General features: G+C 46.7%; 1 protein-coding gene across 5 annotated transcripts; it reads right to left on the minus strand.

Annotated features, from left to right (window-relative positions):
- Positions 1–4440: 4440 nt before the first annotated feature.
- On the minus strand, positions 4441–15009 carry dnajc14 (DnaJ (Hsp40) homolog, subfamily C, member 14). Of its 5 annotated transcripts, none has more exons than XM_061220986.1 (8): positions 14199–14764; positions 13634–13692; positions 11913–13371; positions 11446–11552; positions 10697–10816; positions 8044–8204; positions 7713–7815; positions 4441–6624 (listed from the first exon to the last, which is right to left on the minus strand). In XM_061220986.1, the coding sequence occupies exons 3-8, from the start codon at positions 13299–13301 to the stop codon at positions 6321–6323; spliced, it is 2184 nt and encodes a 727-aa protein (XP_061076970.1). In that variant the 5' UTR covers positions 13302–13371; positions 13634–13692; positions 14199–14764; the 3' UTR covers positions 4441–6320. The 5 variants fall into 5 exon arrangements, with proteins under 5 accessions (XP_061076970.1, XP_061076972.1, XP_061076973.1 ...); XM_061220988.1 differs by having other exon boundaries at positions 14630–14745; XM_061220989.1 differs by lacking the exons at positions 13634–13692; positions 14199–14764 and adding an exon at positions 14917–15009.
- Positions 15010–17539: the final 2530 nt, after the last annotated feature.

The following is a 17539-nucleotide window of genomic DNA, read 5'->3' on the forward strand; positions in this document are numbered from 1 at the left end:
AAACAGTAATGGCTCTGATGGTGTATATGAGCCATTCTACAGAAGTCAGGGTTGCAAAATAGCCAATTGAATCTGTCTCACTCAAATCTGTTGCACTTAATCTAAGATACATTGATATCCGAGATGTACCAATGAATATTGTTTCTTTTTTCAGAATCAGGATGAATGTATTGAAAATTGTTCACAACCAAAACATTATGGAAACCCTGTTACAGAAATGAAACTATACACCAAATTGATCATTTTAATTCACCCCCTTGAAAAGTGCACTTAAAAAAGACTGCTGTTGATGTTTAATCAATTATCCTGAAAAAACAAAAAAAAAAATTTTTAATTGAGTGAAAACTTCACCGAAATACACATTTTCTCTGTAAAATTGACAAATATGATCATATGAATTCAATAGATTATCATTCATGAGATTATATAAACCCTCACGAGCACACGGTCTTTAGTTTGTACATATTCTAAATTTTAACCAAATAACAGGTGTTTCGGTTCTGACCACATTGTTGTGGTTGTGACGGCTCTTACTACTTACTACCACTACTAAATAATGACACAATCATAAATAAACTTCAATGTTACAAGCAATAAATGATGTAAGAAGTGTTTACAGCTTCTTACATCATCATTCATTACATCAGCCCCATGTTTTGGACTGATATTTTTTCTTTATTTGGCAATTAAATTGTGGTGCTCTGAAATGGAGTGGCTATGTATACAAAGTCCTGTCATTTCTACTTGGTAAAATTTAAATGTATAAATACCATTTAATAAAAGCTGAGGATGTGAATAGTTTAATTAAACATCTCAAATTGAGGACGGAGCCAAATCAAGAAAAAATTCCCTTGTCCCAAACGTTGTGGAGCTCACTATATATCCACATGGCCACAGAACAAAGGTTTTAGCAAGCATATGGTTGGCAACCCCTTATCTGTGCAGATGGACCTTCCCTTCAATTAAAACTGTTACGAAATCCTTTTCTTTTTGTCCAATATGAAAACCTTCCGGCTTCTTTTAAAATTTTCAGATTTTTATATCATATATCAAAGTGATAAAACCTAGCAACACACCTTTTTTTCTTGACTCAGATGAAGGCAGCCTCATTTCCTACAAGTAGGCTCACTTCACAGACTCAAACTGTGTTTCGGTTGTGTTTGACATAAAAATTGGGGGAAAGCATTTTTTCAAGAGATTTTTTAAATTATGTAATGAATTACAAAATAGATTGTATTATTTCAACTAGCATTTGATAAACATATGTTTTATTGAATGAGACCAGTCAATTAATTGGAAAACATTATTTCTATTTTTAAATATTTTTTAATGCTCCAGTTTAAGGGTTGATAGTGGGGATAGCGACCTACCCATAGGAAGCACAGTGTAAATGTTTATTTTCAACTATCCATCCATTATCTGAACCCGCTTATCCTGAACAGGGTTGCAGGGGGGCTGGAGCCTATCCCAGCATACTTTGGGCGAAAGGCAGGAATACACCCTGGACAGGTCGCCAGTCCATCGCAGGGCACACACACCATTCACTCACACACTCATACACTCATACCTATGGGCAATTTAGACTCTCCAATCTGCCTAACCTGCATGTCTTTGGACTGTGGGAGGAAACCGGAGTACCCGGAGGAAACCCATGCAGACACGGGGAGAACATGCAAACTCCGCACAGAGAGGCCCCGGCCGACGGGGATTCGAACCCAGGACCTTACGTTACGTTACGTTACGTTACGTTACGCTACGCTACGTTACGTTACGTTACGTTAATGGTATTTGGCAGACGCTCTTATCCAGAGCGACGTACAGTTGATTAGACTAAGCAGGAGACTAATCCTCCCCTGGAGCAATGCAGGGTTAAGGGCCTTGCTCAAGGGCCCAACGGCTGTGCAGATCTTATTGTGGCCACACCGGGGATCGAACCACCAACCTTGCGTGTCCCAGTCATTTATCTTAACCACTATGCTACAGGCCGCCCCTTGCTGCAGGACCTCCTTGGTGTGAGGCGGCAGTGCTACCCACTGCACCATCCGTGCCGCCTTATTTTCAACTTATCTACCTATTATTCCTATGATTTATATTTTGGGTTATATTAAAGTGTGAAATGATCTCATGAATTATATAGCATTAAAATACTATATTCACCCATTTTTTTATCAGAGGTGGACAGCAACTTCCGTGACTTCTGTAGAATGGCCCATATAGCCTTATTTCAACAGAATAATGATAATGAATAATAAAGGTTTTGAATTGAAAAGGCAGACTGTGGTAATTGGGACATGTGAGTGGACTGACTGCTATGTTGAAAATAACACTAGCGGAGCACACAGAGGGGCTTAAGTAGGTTAATGAGGATGTGATATATTGAGACAGTACTGGCCAGTAATATCTGCAGCTTGTCTGATGTGTCTGTTCATAACCACATCTCCAAGAAAATTACACTGGGGAACAATTTTTTGTGCTAGGCTTCTTGACTTTGGACACATTGTTTAATCAAGGAAAGGTGGCCAGGATCTGTGAGTGACAGGCAGTCATTTTGTGAAAGGGACATTTAGCCCCACTGATCAGTCTGTTTGGATAATTAACAGCCCAAAAACGGCAAAATCCATACTGTGGAAGTAATTTTACTTGACTGTAAACTGTAAAAGGAACAGAGTTTATTTGAATTGATGAGGTTTGAACAAATGTCTCAGAATTAATATGTACAGGGAGGGAGACCAGTTTCTTTTAACTCATTGTTCAACACAGCAATACTGGATAAGCATGTGAATTAATCTGAACAATATCCAAAAATCTGAAGCAAATATGGATATGATGTATCTGCACTTAAAATGGGAACATTCTATAATTATTTGGCCATCTCCTTGCCATGATCTCCTCTAATAATGTATTTATAGTGCCATCTAGGTATCACATGTCCATTCAGGCAATTATACGAGTTGCCCTACAAAGTTATTAAATCAAGCACTCTCTAAAATAATATAGGAATATGGGTCAGATTACAGCTGCTTTTAGAAACCTCGGTAGCACCACATGGAACATAACAAACCTGACTTCGTTTTTTGATTTTACTTGGTAAAATTCTCAGTTTCAGTTACTACATTGAAGATTCACACAGGCCCGCTCTTAGCTGGGGCCAGCAAGGTTCTGGCAGTCGTCCAACTGACAGAGGCAATAAAGAAGCACACTAAGTGTGCTCAGAGCAGCAGGCTTGAGTAGCCACTTGTGGAAATACTTCCAGTTATGGAGATGGGTGGCGAACACAGGTCCAAAATTGAGGCCGAATTCTCTGAACTAGCAGACAACCCAAAAGTTCAACGAAGCACTGCCAGGAGAAATCAAAGCTGATGTTTCCAAGTTTACAGAAAATTATGGATTAGTCATAAAAGAAGCTGTGGAAAAGAAAGCTATAAAAATAATACATTATGAAACTGGGATTTTTTGCCTAAAATTGGGTTTATGAAAGAACAGGGGCTGAACAAAATTTAACTGATTAACAAATGGCTGAAATAAGTTACAACCTTTAAGAAAAATCTAAATGTTTTTTCTAAAATACTGGTCTTTCAGTGCCACTATCAAGGCAAAACTGTAATGGTTTCTCTCGATACTAAAAATGGGTCCATCATGGCAAAATCACATAAACTGCCATGAGCACCCTTTTATAACTGGGAGATGTGGGGATCTAACAGAGGAGTGTGATGCCAAGAACTCAACAATAGACATGTTCTCCATGTTAAAAAACGCATTTGTTACATAAATATGATGTAACAAATGGATAAAAACCAATGAAAGGTTAATTTCATGCTTAATTCGTGCATTTGTCCATCATTAATTCATGTCAACTATATTAGTTCATGCCAATTCATGAACCTTATTGTAAAGTGTGAGCAGACCACTTTCCCACCCTTCTGTGCTGGAATGCTAAACTTGCCCAGCTTGCTACAATAGGCTCGCTGGCTCCCTCCTAGGCATGTGGTTGTAATCACACTCCAGTTCTCACTTGAGAGTGCAGTTTCAGCAAGGCTCCAACTTCAGCCATTAAATCAAACAGAAGCTGTACTGCTGCAATACGACACAGAGCTGCAAAATATAAGAGTTCAATTGCTCTATGTACTTATGCAGATCACTGAATGGGAGAGTGCCCACACAATTCCTGATATTTCCCAGTAAACACAGAACTAAATCTCAGTGACCACTGATGTGCCAGAGGGGCAAGAGTGACTGAGACAAGCCTACAACCTCAGACTTCACAGGCAAAACAAGTCAACAGAAACTTATTAAAATAATAAAAAATATTTGAATTCCCCAACATAATTGATGGGTGTTCTCTTATTACCACTGACAGCTAGAGTTCAGATTCACTGATACCTGATAGATGTTGCAAAAAAGCAAAATGACTTGATTCACATGAAGGCAGAATAGCTGCAATTAAGGGACTTGCAATTTTCTTTTTAATGAAATAAATAGTCCACAGTCTGTAGGAAATCAACTTTACTATCAACACAAAAATAAAAGAAAGAATCATTTTTAAAACAGCCATTGTGTTTTACAATACAGTTGTATTAAAATCTGCCTCTCCACTTACACAGAACAAAAATATGAATACTGTCCCACACATTGAACCCCGATGATTGTCAAAACAGATGTGTTTTTTTTTTTTGTTTTTTGTTTTTGTTTTTTGCAATATATATTTTTGCATATACAGTTTAAGAGATTCTCAAAACTCCACTTCCTCTGGGTGCTGGCCTTTTAAGTCATTTGCAGACTTCTCAATTAAGCCTGAAACTTGACTCTTCACAATCTCAAATCAACCACAGTAATTCAACCCATGGACTCTGAAATTTAAATAAAACAAACCAGTACTTAAACATTATGTTTCTCGGGCAGGGGGGAGGGGGAGAAAACAGGGTAGCTCTACACCCTTCTGTGAGTTATTCCAACATTGCATTTACCGTAATATACATCTGTATTAAAAAAAACAACAAAAAAAAACAGAAAAAGCAAAACAAAACCAAAATATATATTTGCAGAAAGACAGCCACGCAAGGGAGGCAAATTTCAAACAAAGCGATTCAATGGCTAACTCTTCAACTAGACCTTCACAAAGCTCTCGACACTATAACCACGAGGACTGCTGGCCATTGGCTCAGGCGGAACGAGATGAGGACGGCATTGCGTTCCACAGCCAAGCAGATATGGGCGTGGGACCAACACACAGAACAGCCCTAGTTACCATCCATGAGGACCATTGCGTCACCTACTGAGAATACACTAGGATGAAGACCATCACGTTAGCTATGGAGGCTACATCAGGATGAGGACCATCACGTTAGCTATGGAGGCTACACCAGGATGAGGACCATCGCATTAGCTATGGAGGCTACACCAGGATGAGGACCATCGCATTAGCTATGGAGGCTACACCAGGATGAGGACCATCACGTTAGCTATGGAGGCTACATCAGGATGAGGACCATCGCATTAGCTATGGAGGCTACATCAGGATGAGGACCATCGCATTAGCTATGGAGGCTACACCAGGATGAGGACCATCACGTTAGCTATGGAGGCTTCAGCGGTTGGAGCAGCCCTGGGGGGGCCGCGGCAGCATGGCCAAATGGAAGTGATGGAGACACAGGTAACTGTCTGCAGGGGGTGGAGGTGGAGAAGGATCTTTACAGCTCCTGAGCAGCATGGAAATGCTTCACTGGAAGCACCTCGAGACTACATGAGAGATCTTTTCTTCCATATGTCCAAGAGGAGCATGGAGGCGTGAGCGGGATAAAGGGACGGGAGCCTCCTTCATGCCGGCCGGAGCGGTGTGTGTTCAGGGGCGCCCAGCGGAGTGCCTGCAGAATGATCTGCGTCAGCCTGCAACGTTTGGACCGCCGACTCGCACCCCCCCCGCCCCACCACCTTCTCCCATGCTGCACCGACTATGGACAGGACTGCGGTGTGTGTGACCTGTGGCCAAGAAAGCAGAACCTAAAAATGAAACTGCAAAGCTGAATACAAGTGCCCCACTGTGTCGCTGTAACCGTAGGCTTCGCTTTCGAATCTTATGGCTACATTTCCAAAGGTGCAACAGAAACATCAACCCAGAAGAAAAAAAAAGAAAAACAACAAAAAACAAGAAAACAGTCCTGCCCCACCCCCGCCTTCGCCATCTGGACGGAAGCCTGCTCCCCGCGTCGGCTTGATCAGTTCGGCCGGTCTCTGTTCGGGGGGGGTTGGGGGCCGGGGGTGGGGGGGGTGTGTGGGGGGTATGGGCCAATGGGGCTTTGAGCGTCCCGGTGTTGCCATGGAGCTCAGCGCTGAAAGGGCTTGCGGACTTTCTTCCGCCTGCGGGGGGGTTTGGCGGCCTCGGTCCGGGGCTCCCCAGGCTCTGCCCTTTGCCCCCCGGGCCCGAAGAAGCCCGTGTGTGGAGGGGGGGGCGAGAAGGGCCCCCCGGGGCCGGGCCCCGCTCTGGTGGGTTGGTGAGGGGGGGCCCCTGGGGGGAAGAAGCCTCCGTTGGCGGCCATGCCGTTGGGGGCTCCCCCGTGGAAGATGCGATTGAAGAAGTCCTGTAAGTCTGCAGGGGAGGTCGGGCCGGGAGGCGGCTCGGACGGTGTCCTGAGGAACAGCACAGCAGACGGAGAGCATGAAGGAGACCTGCTGAACCAGCCCCGCCTTCTACCCAGCCCCAGGACAGCCACCTGGGGTCAGCTGCAACTACAGACAACTTACAATCGGCTACACAGTTACATTTCCATCACCGTGGCAATGTTTTAAAAATATATATTTATAGCACCCCTCCCCCCCCCCTTGTTTCACACAACTATAATGCCATCTACACATCAACTAAAATGTGCTCTTTTCTGCATAGACGGCTGCTCCTTTTTGACAGGACTTGTAGCCTACACTTTGAACATCGTCCACAGGTCGTCGATAGTAGGAGAGGATGACAGAGCTCTGAATGTGAGCAAAGGGTTCTGAATGGTGGTACAAAGACAACTGATTTAAGATACCTCAGCAACCAACCCGTTTGTTTCGTTTTTGCCCCGCAACAATCAACCCACTTAAGTCAACTTGTTTAAATATTGTGGTGGTGAAATGACCATTTTCACTTTCCTTTATTGGAAGTAGTCACCCCTACCTACACATTTCATCAGGCATAATGTTCAGGCCTATAGCATAAATTATTATTGTGATTTAATGTAGTCATGTTAATTTACTTAACAAAGGTTGCAGGCAGAAAATGTCAGTTGAATAAATAATAAATAGTGGGACTATATGACTGAGCAGTAACATAATGAATAAGGGTGATAATCAGATTTTATGCCTTGCAGTTGGCTACACACACAAAAAAAGGCACCAAGGAGACAGGAGTAGAGCCACCTACTGATTCCATATGTAATTGCATCGGAAAATACTTACAAGAAAGCTGTGTTTTGAATAGACCTCAGTAATTACACGTTCGCAATTCCCCCTTCCCACTTCTTAGCCTTTTTAGCGCACAATTTATACAGTAAATCAATCTTCTGCATTTAAATCCGATTCATAAATCAGAGTAAGCACATAAATATGTAGATACATGCCCTTTTACAACAGACAAATTGAAATCACAACTGCTGCATAATAAGAGCCAACTGCGGCTGTCATTTTCAATGGAAATCTTAACCGCAGTAGTGGCTAATTGGTGGTTGCCAGTGTGAGGGTACCTGTGGCGTGTGGCACTGCCGCTGTTCTTTGAACCAAATGAGATGTGGTAGGGCACACGGTGGGTGTCAGGAGAGATTCCTATTCGCTGGCAACCAGCCCACTCTGTTAAAATGCAGAGAGTAATTAATGAAACATTTCACAGCACGAACACTCTGCCCCCACGCCCGTTAATCTATACGTGCCGTGCCTGTGCATGACTACCGCGTTCCTAATTACCTTCACTGGAACGTTCCGGGTTTTACGTCAGGCACGTGACTCACCTCCGTGTCGGCTAAAAAAAAAACTGCGAGTTACAGATCTGGCTGAACGGGCGCAGTGGCGATGTCATACCGGTGATGTCATAGACCTTCCCGTCCATGAAGGCGAAGTAGGTGATGCGCAGGCCCAGCATGCTGGACTCGGCCCAGAAGTCCCCCTCCTCCGCGCCGTGCCGCTTGTTGCACTCGCCGCAGAAACGCGCTTCGCTCGGGTCCCTCTCCATCTCGAACCTCCTGTTCCGGAAAACACACGGAGCGCGCCCCTCAGAACCGCACGGTCCACACACTTCACCAGCTTCACTCCTCCTGGAGTTCACGCTCCTCACAGTAAATACGTCACCCCCACCACACGCTGTTAGTAAAATCACAACGGCTCATGGATGGTGGATACAGTTAATTTGGCTTGATAAAGCTGCCTTGATAATGTTTTAGAGCAGTGGTTTGGTCCTGGGGGACCCCTGTGTATGCTGGATTTGGTTCCAACTAATCTCTTGCGCAAAGCTGTTGAACACGTTCTTTTCCTTAAATTTGGTAACACAATGCATGCTTGGCTCCTTGTCATTTGCTTTGTCTTTGAATTCTTTATTATCTAGCAATTGGTGAGTTTCAGTGGCCATGGTCTGTTTTGCTGCTTTTATACAGCACAATGTGAATATGGGACAGTTACTCTTCGTGGCATGCATCGCAATCTCTCACCTAATGTGGGTAAGAGAGTAAATAATCGCTCAAAACATTAACATTTTGTTTGATGACAGTTAACAGCTTTCTAGAATTCCACTGCAATTGTGGAAGGAGTGATAACCAGCATTCACCAGCATGCACAGGACCCCCCAGGACCCCCCCGGACCCAACCTCAGAACCATGGTTTCAGAGCAGGTTTCATGTGCCAGTCCTAGTGATGTGCCAGGGGTGGTTCTGGTTTGTTCCTTTCCAGTTTAAGCATGAATATTCAGAGCTTAACACAACGGTGAAACACAGAGAAACTCCAGAACACGGTCACCCGGGTTCATTAAGCCAGTGATCATGTTCATATAGCTTTATACGTTTAAATTGAGGAACTCCAGGACCAGGGCCGCCTACTCCCATTTTGCAGCATCGATCCGTGGGCACATTTTGAATCGACCTGCTGTCGCTTCCCAGAAATCCCCAACCCTGAAAAAACTTAATGACGCGCTTTAGTGACAGCCGTGATAACCATCGGCTTGCAGCCCTTGGTCTGCCTGCCAGCACTATTAAGTGCCAAACATTCAGGGAAACAACTGGCAAAGAAATGATTTCCGAAAAGCGTTGCATCTGAACCTCCAGCTCCAGGGGGGGCAATATGTCCTAAGGCAGAGAGGGGGAGGTCTGTCCTAAAGCAGTGATGGAAGTCTGTACTAAAGCAGTGATGGAGGAGGTCTGTCCTAAAGCAGTGATGGAAGTCTGTACTAAAGCAGTAAAGGAGGAGGTCTGTCCTAAAGCAGTGATGGGGTGGGGGGGGGTCTGTACTAAAGCAGTGATGGGGGGGGTCTGTATTAAAGTAGTGAAGGGGGAGGTCTGTACTAAAGCAGTGATGGAGGAGGTCTGTACTAAAACAGTGATGCAGGTCTGTACTGAAGCAGTGATGGAGGAGGTCTGTACTAAAACAGTGATGGAGGTCTGTACTGAAGCAGTGATGGAAGTCTGTACTGAAGCAGTGATGGAGGAGGTCTGTCCTAAAGCAGTGATGGGGGGGTCTGTACTAAAGCAGTGATGGAAGTCTGTCCTAAAGCAGTGATGGAAGTCTGTCCTAAAGCAGTGATGGAAGTCTGTCCTAAAGCAGTGATGGAGGAAGTCTGTCCTAAAGCAGTGATGGAAGTCTGTCCTAAAGCAGTGATGGAGGAAGTCTGTCCTAAAGCAGTGATGGGGGGGGGTTTGTACTAGAGCAGTGATGGGGGAGGTCTGTCCTAAAGCAGCGATGGGGGGGTCTGTCCTAAAGCAGTGAAGGGGGGTGTCTGTCCTAAAGCAGTGATGGAGGAGGTCTGTACTAAAGCAGTGATGGAAGTCTGTACTAAAGCAGTGATGGGGGAGGTCTGTCCTAAAGCAGTGATGGGGGGGTCTGTCCTAAAGCAGTGATGGGGGAGGTCGGACCTAAAGCAGTGAAGGGGGACGTCTGTCCTAAAGCAGTGAAGGGGGACGTCTGTCCTAAAGCAGTGATGGGGGGGGGGGGGTCTGTGCTGAAGCAGTGGGGGGGGGGGGGGTCTGTGCTGAAGCAGTGAAGGGGGAGGTCTCTCAGAAAGCAGTGAAGGGGGAGGTCTCTCAGAAAGCAGTGAAGGAGGTTGCATGCAGGACACCATCCTGCAGTCAGTGCCATGCCCTGTCTTACCTCCACTCGTGCTACTTTTCATCATATTCAAATGCATCATTTGTGTGACTTATGCGCTTATACCCTGATACGCAGGACTTGGGAGATATGCGCACCCCCACTGGACCTATGAAATCGCTCCATGCCAATTCAGTACCCGCTCTGATCAGCAATCAGGGCTCAGAATTTTACACCTTGCTCGGTTCTCAGGGCACTGTGCATTCTCTGTGACCCTTATGCTGTGAGCAACACTGTTGATGCCTGACTGACAGTACTTTTCTACTGCAAACTGTGTCTTGTGTCGGTCTTTGTGTCTTGTGATTGACAAGAAGGTAGTGAAACCCTCTTATCCCCATTCTCAAGTTTCTTAGTCACTCTGTCTCTCTCTCTCTCTTGCTCTTACTTGTGCTTGCCCTCACACTTGGTGCACATCATGGTGTTCATGGCCTCCTTTAGATCATCCTGCAGCTTGATAAGGAACTCATTCATGGATCTGGATAGTTCAGTCTCTGCCATGCGCTTCCTGTGTAGGAGAAAACATGCAGTCGGTCAGTCAGTCAGTCAGCACTCTGCACAGACACATGGTCAAAAGTCAGAGCTAAACGATACTGCAGCAGTGTTCCATTTACTGTAAGTGAAGGACAATGACACTTAGTGTCACTTCACTTAGTGAAGCTACTTACACTGCATTCATGCACTTTGGGTATGTGTGGACTATTTTTGTTCATAAATGTCTCTTGCTAAATTTATCAGCAATAGGATAACAGGTCGGCAGCGACTGTCAGTTTAAAAAAGTAGAAGCAGTTTTGTTTATGCAGAACAAGACCAGCAGGCATAGTCTCCAATGACATAAACACATCAGTAATGTATTACAGCAATGTGATAGTCACAATTCAACAACAGTCTAGCCTGATCATGATCTTTACTATCATGTAAGTCCTGACAAAGACAAAACAATGAAAGAAGGGAGTTCCTTCCAAAGAAAAATGCAAACACTGGAGGAACTTTAAGCCCAACCAAATTTTTCAGGCATTAGTCAGGACAGCAAAATTCTGAGCATTTCTTTTGCAAAACTGTGACTAAAGGTGTGATGAGAAACCCGCATGTTCAGATATTCTGGGCCGTGGCTTTTGCGGGTGGGGTCTCACTCACAGCTCGTACTCCCTGCGCGTTTCCGGGTTGCTGACCACGTCCCAGGCCGCTCTCAGGACCTTGAAGGCCTCTCCAGCGCGTGGGTGCTTATTTTTATCAGGGTGCACCTGGGTGGAGGTAGAGGAAAAGTAATGGAAAGGTTAAGTACTGAAAGACAGGTATTGAAGATGGAGTTGCATCCACTTTCAGGTCTAACCTTATACAGACCTTCAAATTGCTGTCAAACAGAAACCTGCCAAATCCTTTATCTGGTGAGCAGAGCTGCAGCTAGAGCATTTTATTAGTTTGGACACAAATCTTCAGTAACATTTGTTTAGTACTGCACGACACAGACACAGGCACTTACCGCCAATCTGTGGGCCAAAGTGCTTATAACCATCATTTCAACCATTACCAAACCTCACCACTGATAAATCCGCCAGTACAGCAAGCTGCCTGAAAACAGCCTTTCCTCCTGAGAGACGTACCTGTACAGCCAGCTGCCTGTAGGCCCTCTTGAGCTCCGTTTCCGAGGCACTGGCCTCCACCCCCAGCACAGCGAAGGGGTCCAGCTGCTCCTCAGGGATCTGAGCCAGCTCCAGCAGTCTCTCCAGCTCCTCTCCCGGGGACCCCCTCCCCACACCGCAGGGGGAGGCCTGCTGCTCGCGCCTCCGAAACATGCCACCCATCTTTTCCCACAGGGCGTCCACCCCCTTCCAGGCCCTGGAGTCCCGAAACGCGGCCCACCACCTCTGCCCCCGTTCGCCGGCCAGCCTCCCGAGCAGGGCCCTTGCGCGCGTGTACCCCAGCATCGAAGCCGAGCGCAGGCAGGCCAGGCAGGAGGCCGCCACCCGCCAGCCTCGGCCCGAGAGACCGCCAGCTAAGCGCCGCGCTCCGCCCAGCAGACGCCCGGCCTCGGCCCTCAGGACCGGGAGGTCGGTGGCCTTGCGAAGGAGCAGGGAGCCCGAGGCGTAGACCACCGCCCCGCCGGCCTCCACCGCCTCCCCGCAGCGGTGAGCCACCAGGACGATGAGCTCCACCACCATGCGCAGGCAGGACAGGCACCAGGGCTGCAGGGACTCCACCAGCAGCTCGCGGCAGGCTGCGGCCGCGCGGGACCCCACCGGGCCCCGGGACCGGCCCTGGTGGTGGTGGTGGTGGTTCCGCCGCCTGGCCTGCTTGTGCCGCCCGCCTCCAGAGAGTGGCGCTTTGGAGGAGGCAGACGGTGCCTGCTCCCCACGGCCTCTTCCCCTCTTCCCCCCACCGGGTCTTCGGGGCCCGAGGTCCCCACCGGCTCTGGAGTCCCTCCCCTCGTCACTCCTGCCCTCCTGGTCTTCGTCACCGGCCTCTTCCTCCTCGTCCCCATCTCTGTCCAAGTCCTCAGACTGATCGTGTCCCGGATGTCCAGGCTCGGACTCGCCCTCTTCTTCCTGAAGAATCGGGTCTCCCGGGAATAGTGTGGGAGGCTCATGGTCATCCATCACCTCTTCCTCTCCAGACAGCCTCCAGGTCTCCATATACTCCCCCTCCCCAGGTCCCAACCCAGAGTCAAAGAGCTCTTTCAAACGTGGCTCGGCTTCTCTCTCTTCGTGCTCCTCTCTGCCGGGCGAGTCCCCCACATCCTCCTGCTCTCCCTGCCGGTCCTCCTTTAAGGCACCGCATGTCTCCACTCCCACAGTGGGAGAGGCCCACATCCCCCCGCCCCCCTCCACCTCCACCAGTTCCCCAGTCTTCAGAAGCAGGGCGGGGTCAGGCAGGTGGGGGTGTGTTTGCCCGTGGCACACGCCGTTGCCCACCGTGTTCCCTCTGCAGCTGCGACCCTGAGGTGCCGGGGTTGTGTCCTGGGGCTCCCGGCCTCCATCGCCAGGCTTATCCATCACAGGGCTTACAATCCAGCAGCCTCATGTCCCACAGACCTTCTCTTGCCTGAATACTCGGGGAGAGGGGCTAGAGGGAACGTACATAAATATCAGATGGATGGGTAGAAATACCTCAATCAAAATATAATTTCATTTTTCCATTTAGTCTCTGACACACTAGGTACTAATCTTAGGTAAATGCTAGAGTAACTGACTACATGTGAAACCTTGGACAGTTCAAAGTGTCATGACGAATAATCATGAATTTATGTTTAAACCTTAATAAAATATGACAAAACAATCAACCACCATCAAACCCCCGTTTAATGTATTGGAGCAAGCTAACTTACTGTAACAATATAAACCATCGTAAGCGTTCCTAGCTTCCTCAAATCAGGCAGTTTACCATCTTAAAAGACACATCGGCAATGACATTAACAGCATCAGTGTTGAATGTTTCTGTACACTGAAACACAACGACGGTTTCGGAGTCAACATGCATTGACACACCCAAACACAGAACGGAACGGTTACATCATTAGCAAGCTGAAATGCAAACCGACTGCATTGCTGGAAATAGCATATCTAGCTAGTTAGCTGGCAGGAAGTTTATTGTCAGCGATCATTCTTGAAAACACGACCACAGCCTGGACAGGAAACGTTAACCAACCAGCCAACTGTATTTTTGTTTGACGACTAACTTGGACTGTAACTAGCAAGCCAAGTTAAACAATGCGTTTCGACAACAGCCCAGTACTCACTTAGCTAATGACGCCAACTTACAAGATTGCTAAAAAGCCGGGGAGCATGTCAAGTAACCAGTAAGCAAAATAACACACATAGATAAACTAGCTAAGAGTAGCTAGCTCTAGCTAAAACAAGATAAAACGGGAAGTAACTTTAGCTGCGACTTACTTTTCTCGTGCATTTGATAAGTGGCTAGGCTAGCTAGCTAAGCACCCTTAGCTAGCTAGTTAACTATATCGACAGAATTACAGCTTGCACACTAATTCGGTATTATTATTATGAAGTACAAGTTAGTGACAAATATATAACTGGCATTAGTTCGCAAACTGGTCCGTTGTATTGATAAATTACTGCTGTGTTGGCAGATGTAGCTGGAGCTAGTCTAGTTAGCTAACGTTAGCTAAATTCGCAAGCTATCCAGATAGCTACTTGGCTAGCAGTAAGCACGTAGCTAACATCAATCGTTAGCTAGCTAGTTCGATAACATTTGCGGCCATTGCCACTGCATGTAGGTATGCGTGTCAGTTTGTAGCCATTCTCCTATTGCTATACAAATCCTATTGATATAACGTTAATTATTTTATCGAAAATGCATCTACTTCTCAATTTCTCCCAACGTTCGTCCACTTAGCTCATCGCTAGCTAAGATCTAGCCAGCTAGACCACTCTCTCTCGTTCTTGTTGTTTGTCTTTTTCACTTTCACTTCCGAGGTTAGGAGGCACCAAGCGAAACGACAGTCTAATTTCCGTTTGTGTCACATCTTTGGCAGCATAGACATATATATACAGCTAAATGTAGGTAAATGCTAAAGATACGGTTATAATTCACAATTCTATTTGCTAACACGATCATTTGTTTGCCCGTTTTATTGTAAGAGCAACACACCAATATACTTATTCCATTTATGTCACGAACGTTTTGAATTTTAAACCGTTTGAACATCCACTCCGTGGCCCCTTTATTAGGTAGACCTGTACACCGCAGCTTGTTAATGGCAATATCTGATCAGCCAATCCGAGCAACACATAAAAGCATACAGACATGGTCAAGAGGTTCACTTGTTTTTAAAACATCAGAATGGGGGAAGAAATGTGATCTGAGTGACTCATGATTTGAATGATTGTTGGCGGCAGACAATTGAGTATCTCAGAAACTGCTGATCTCCTTGGATTTTCATGCACAAGAGTCTGTAGTGTTAGAGAAGGTGCGAAAAACATCCAGTGAGCAGCAATTTAGTGGACACCTTGTTAATGAGAGAGGTCAGGGGAGAATGGCCAGACTGGTTGAAGCTGACAGTAACTCAAATAACTGCAGCATCTCTGAACGCACAACACATTGAACCCTGAGGTGGGTGGGCAACAGCAGCAGAAGACCAATAAGTCAAAATGTCTAATAAATACAGCGCCATCTGTAAATATTTGGACTCATGTTATAACAGTTTCAGTTATTTTTGGCTCTGTGCTCCAGCACATTGGATTTGAAATTAAACAATGAAAATGAGGTTAAAATGCAGACTGTCACCTTTAATTTGGATCAATTTAATTTTGGGCAATGGATCAGCGTTCACGTCGCGCCCTCCGTAAGTACCCAGGCATGCCTTGGGAAGCAAATGATCCAACCAGTAGACTAAATTCCAAGAGAAGATGCCTTAGAGCTAACTCCAAGAATCCTAGTCACAGTTCTCAACCTGAAAGCAGGAAAAACAACAAACAGCCTCAAGAGCACCTAGCAGTGCTCCTGCCCTTCGAATACGCCAACTCAATGTTGAAGGCCTGTCTGCCGCCAAGCGCAACCTCATCCAAGTCCTTGCCTTTCAATATTCTGCTGATATCATCTGCCTTCAAGAAACCCACATCGACACTGAAGAAGCGGGCCGCTACTCCATTGGAGGCTTTGACCAGTTGTGTTATACACCTCACAGCAAACATGGACGTGCGACCTATGTGCGCTCCGACATTGCTGATGCAAATCACCTGAATACAATGACCTTCTCTGACTCAAAAAGCATTGCAGGTTTTCACATCACCAACGTCTATAAGCCATCCAGCACCAACTGGGACCAACAAGTCCTACCCTTCCTCCCTCACCCTGCCATCTATGTGGGCAACTTTAACAGCCATCACCCTGACTGGGGCTACTCAGCAGTGGATAGCGATGGGGAGGCATTGGCAGAATGGGCATCCAGAAATGACCTTGCCCTGATGTACGACCCCAAATAACGAGGAACCTTCCACTCAGCCAGGTGGAAGAAGGACTACTCCCCTGATTTGTGCTGGGTAAGCTCTGAAAACGGAACCCCATACCCTGTACAGACTCTCATCCTTGATGACTACCACACAGTCAACATCGGCCATCACTCATTCACATTGACCTACAACTCCCCATCATAAACAGCCCCAGGAAGATGCGATGGAATTTCCGGAAAGCGAGATATAGCGAAGCTCTGGAACACCATCTGTACAACTCTGTTGTCACCATCCCCCTCCAAAACATCACTGTAGATGAAGCATACAATCGCTTCTGTGGTGCCGTCTACAAAGCTGGTCTCACAGCAATCCCCAGAGGCTACCGCCCCCTCTATGTCCCTTGCTTGGATGAGGAAAGCGCTGCCCTCCTACATGCCTATGAAACAACAGGAGACCCCGAGCTAGCAGACCACCTTATAGAATCACTAAACACAGCACGGTGCAAGAAATGGGAGGAGACCATCTCAGAGATGAATTTCACCCACTCCAGCAGGAAATGCTGGAGTGGCAGGAAATGCTGGAGTCTCATCTGCCGCCTTGGAGCTGCACAGAAACCCCCAACCCAGAGCCGGCCCTCTGTCACCCCCAACCAAGTCGTGACTCACCTACTGTCTGTTGCAAAGTAACATCTGTCTGGCAACCCAAGCGTCTGACCTGGCCTCTTTGGAGCAGGTGCTCAATGAGGACCTTGCAAAACTGGACCAGTACTGCAAGGTCTGGCGCCTGCAACCAAGTCCAGCAAAAACAGTTTCCAGTGTCTTCCATCTTCGAAACGCAGATGCCACCAAACAGCTGGACATCAGATTGGGTGGACACCAGCTCAGACACACCCCCAACCCAACATACCTGGGAGTGACCCTGGACAGGACACTGTCATTCAAAGAACACCTTAAAGGAGCAGCAGCAAAGGTGAAATCTAGAAACAACCTCCTCTGCAAACTTGCAGGTGCAAAATGGGGTGCAGCAGCTCGCACACTGCGCACCTCAGCTCTGGCCCTGTCATATTCTGCAGCAGAATACTGCGCCCCTGGTCCAGGTCACCCCACACACACCAAGTAGACACCCAACTAAACAGCACTATGCAAATCATTACTGGGACTATCCGGTCAACACCGGTTACCTGGCTCCCTGTCTTATCTAACATACTTCCCCCCAATATCAGACGAACTGGACTCACCTATAGGATGCTCCAAAAGGTCAAAGATTCCTCCCACTTACCAATCCATGCCGACATCTACAACCCACCACCCGCACGTCTCCGA

The sequence above is a fragment of the Conger conger genome, chromosome 14 (genome assembly GCF_963514075.1).
Source record: "Conger conger chromosome 14, fConCon1.1, whole genome shotgun sequence".
NCBI classification, from domain to species: domain Eukaryota; kingdom Metazoa; phylum Chordata; class Actinopteri; order Anguilliformes; family Congridae; genus Conger; species Conger conger.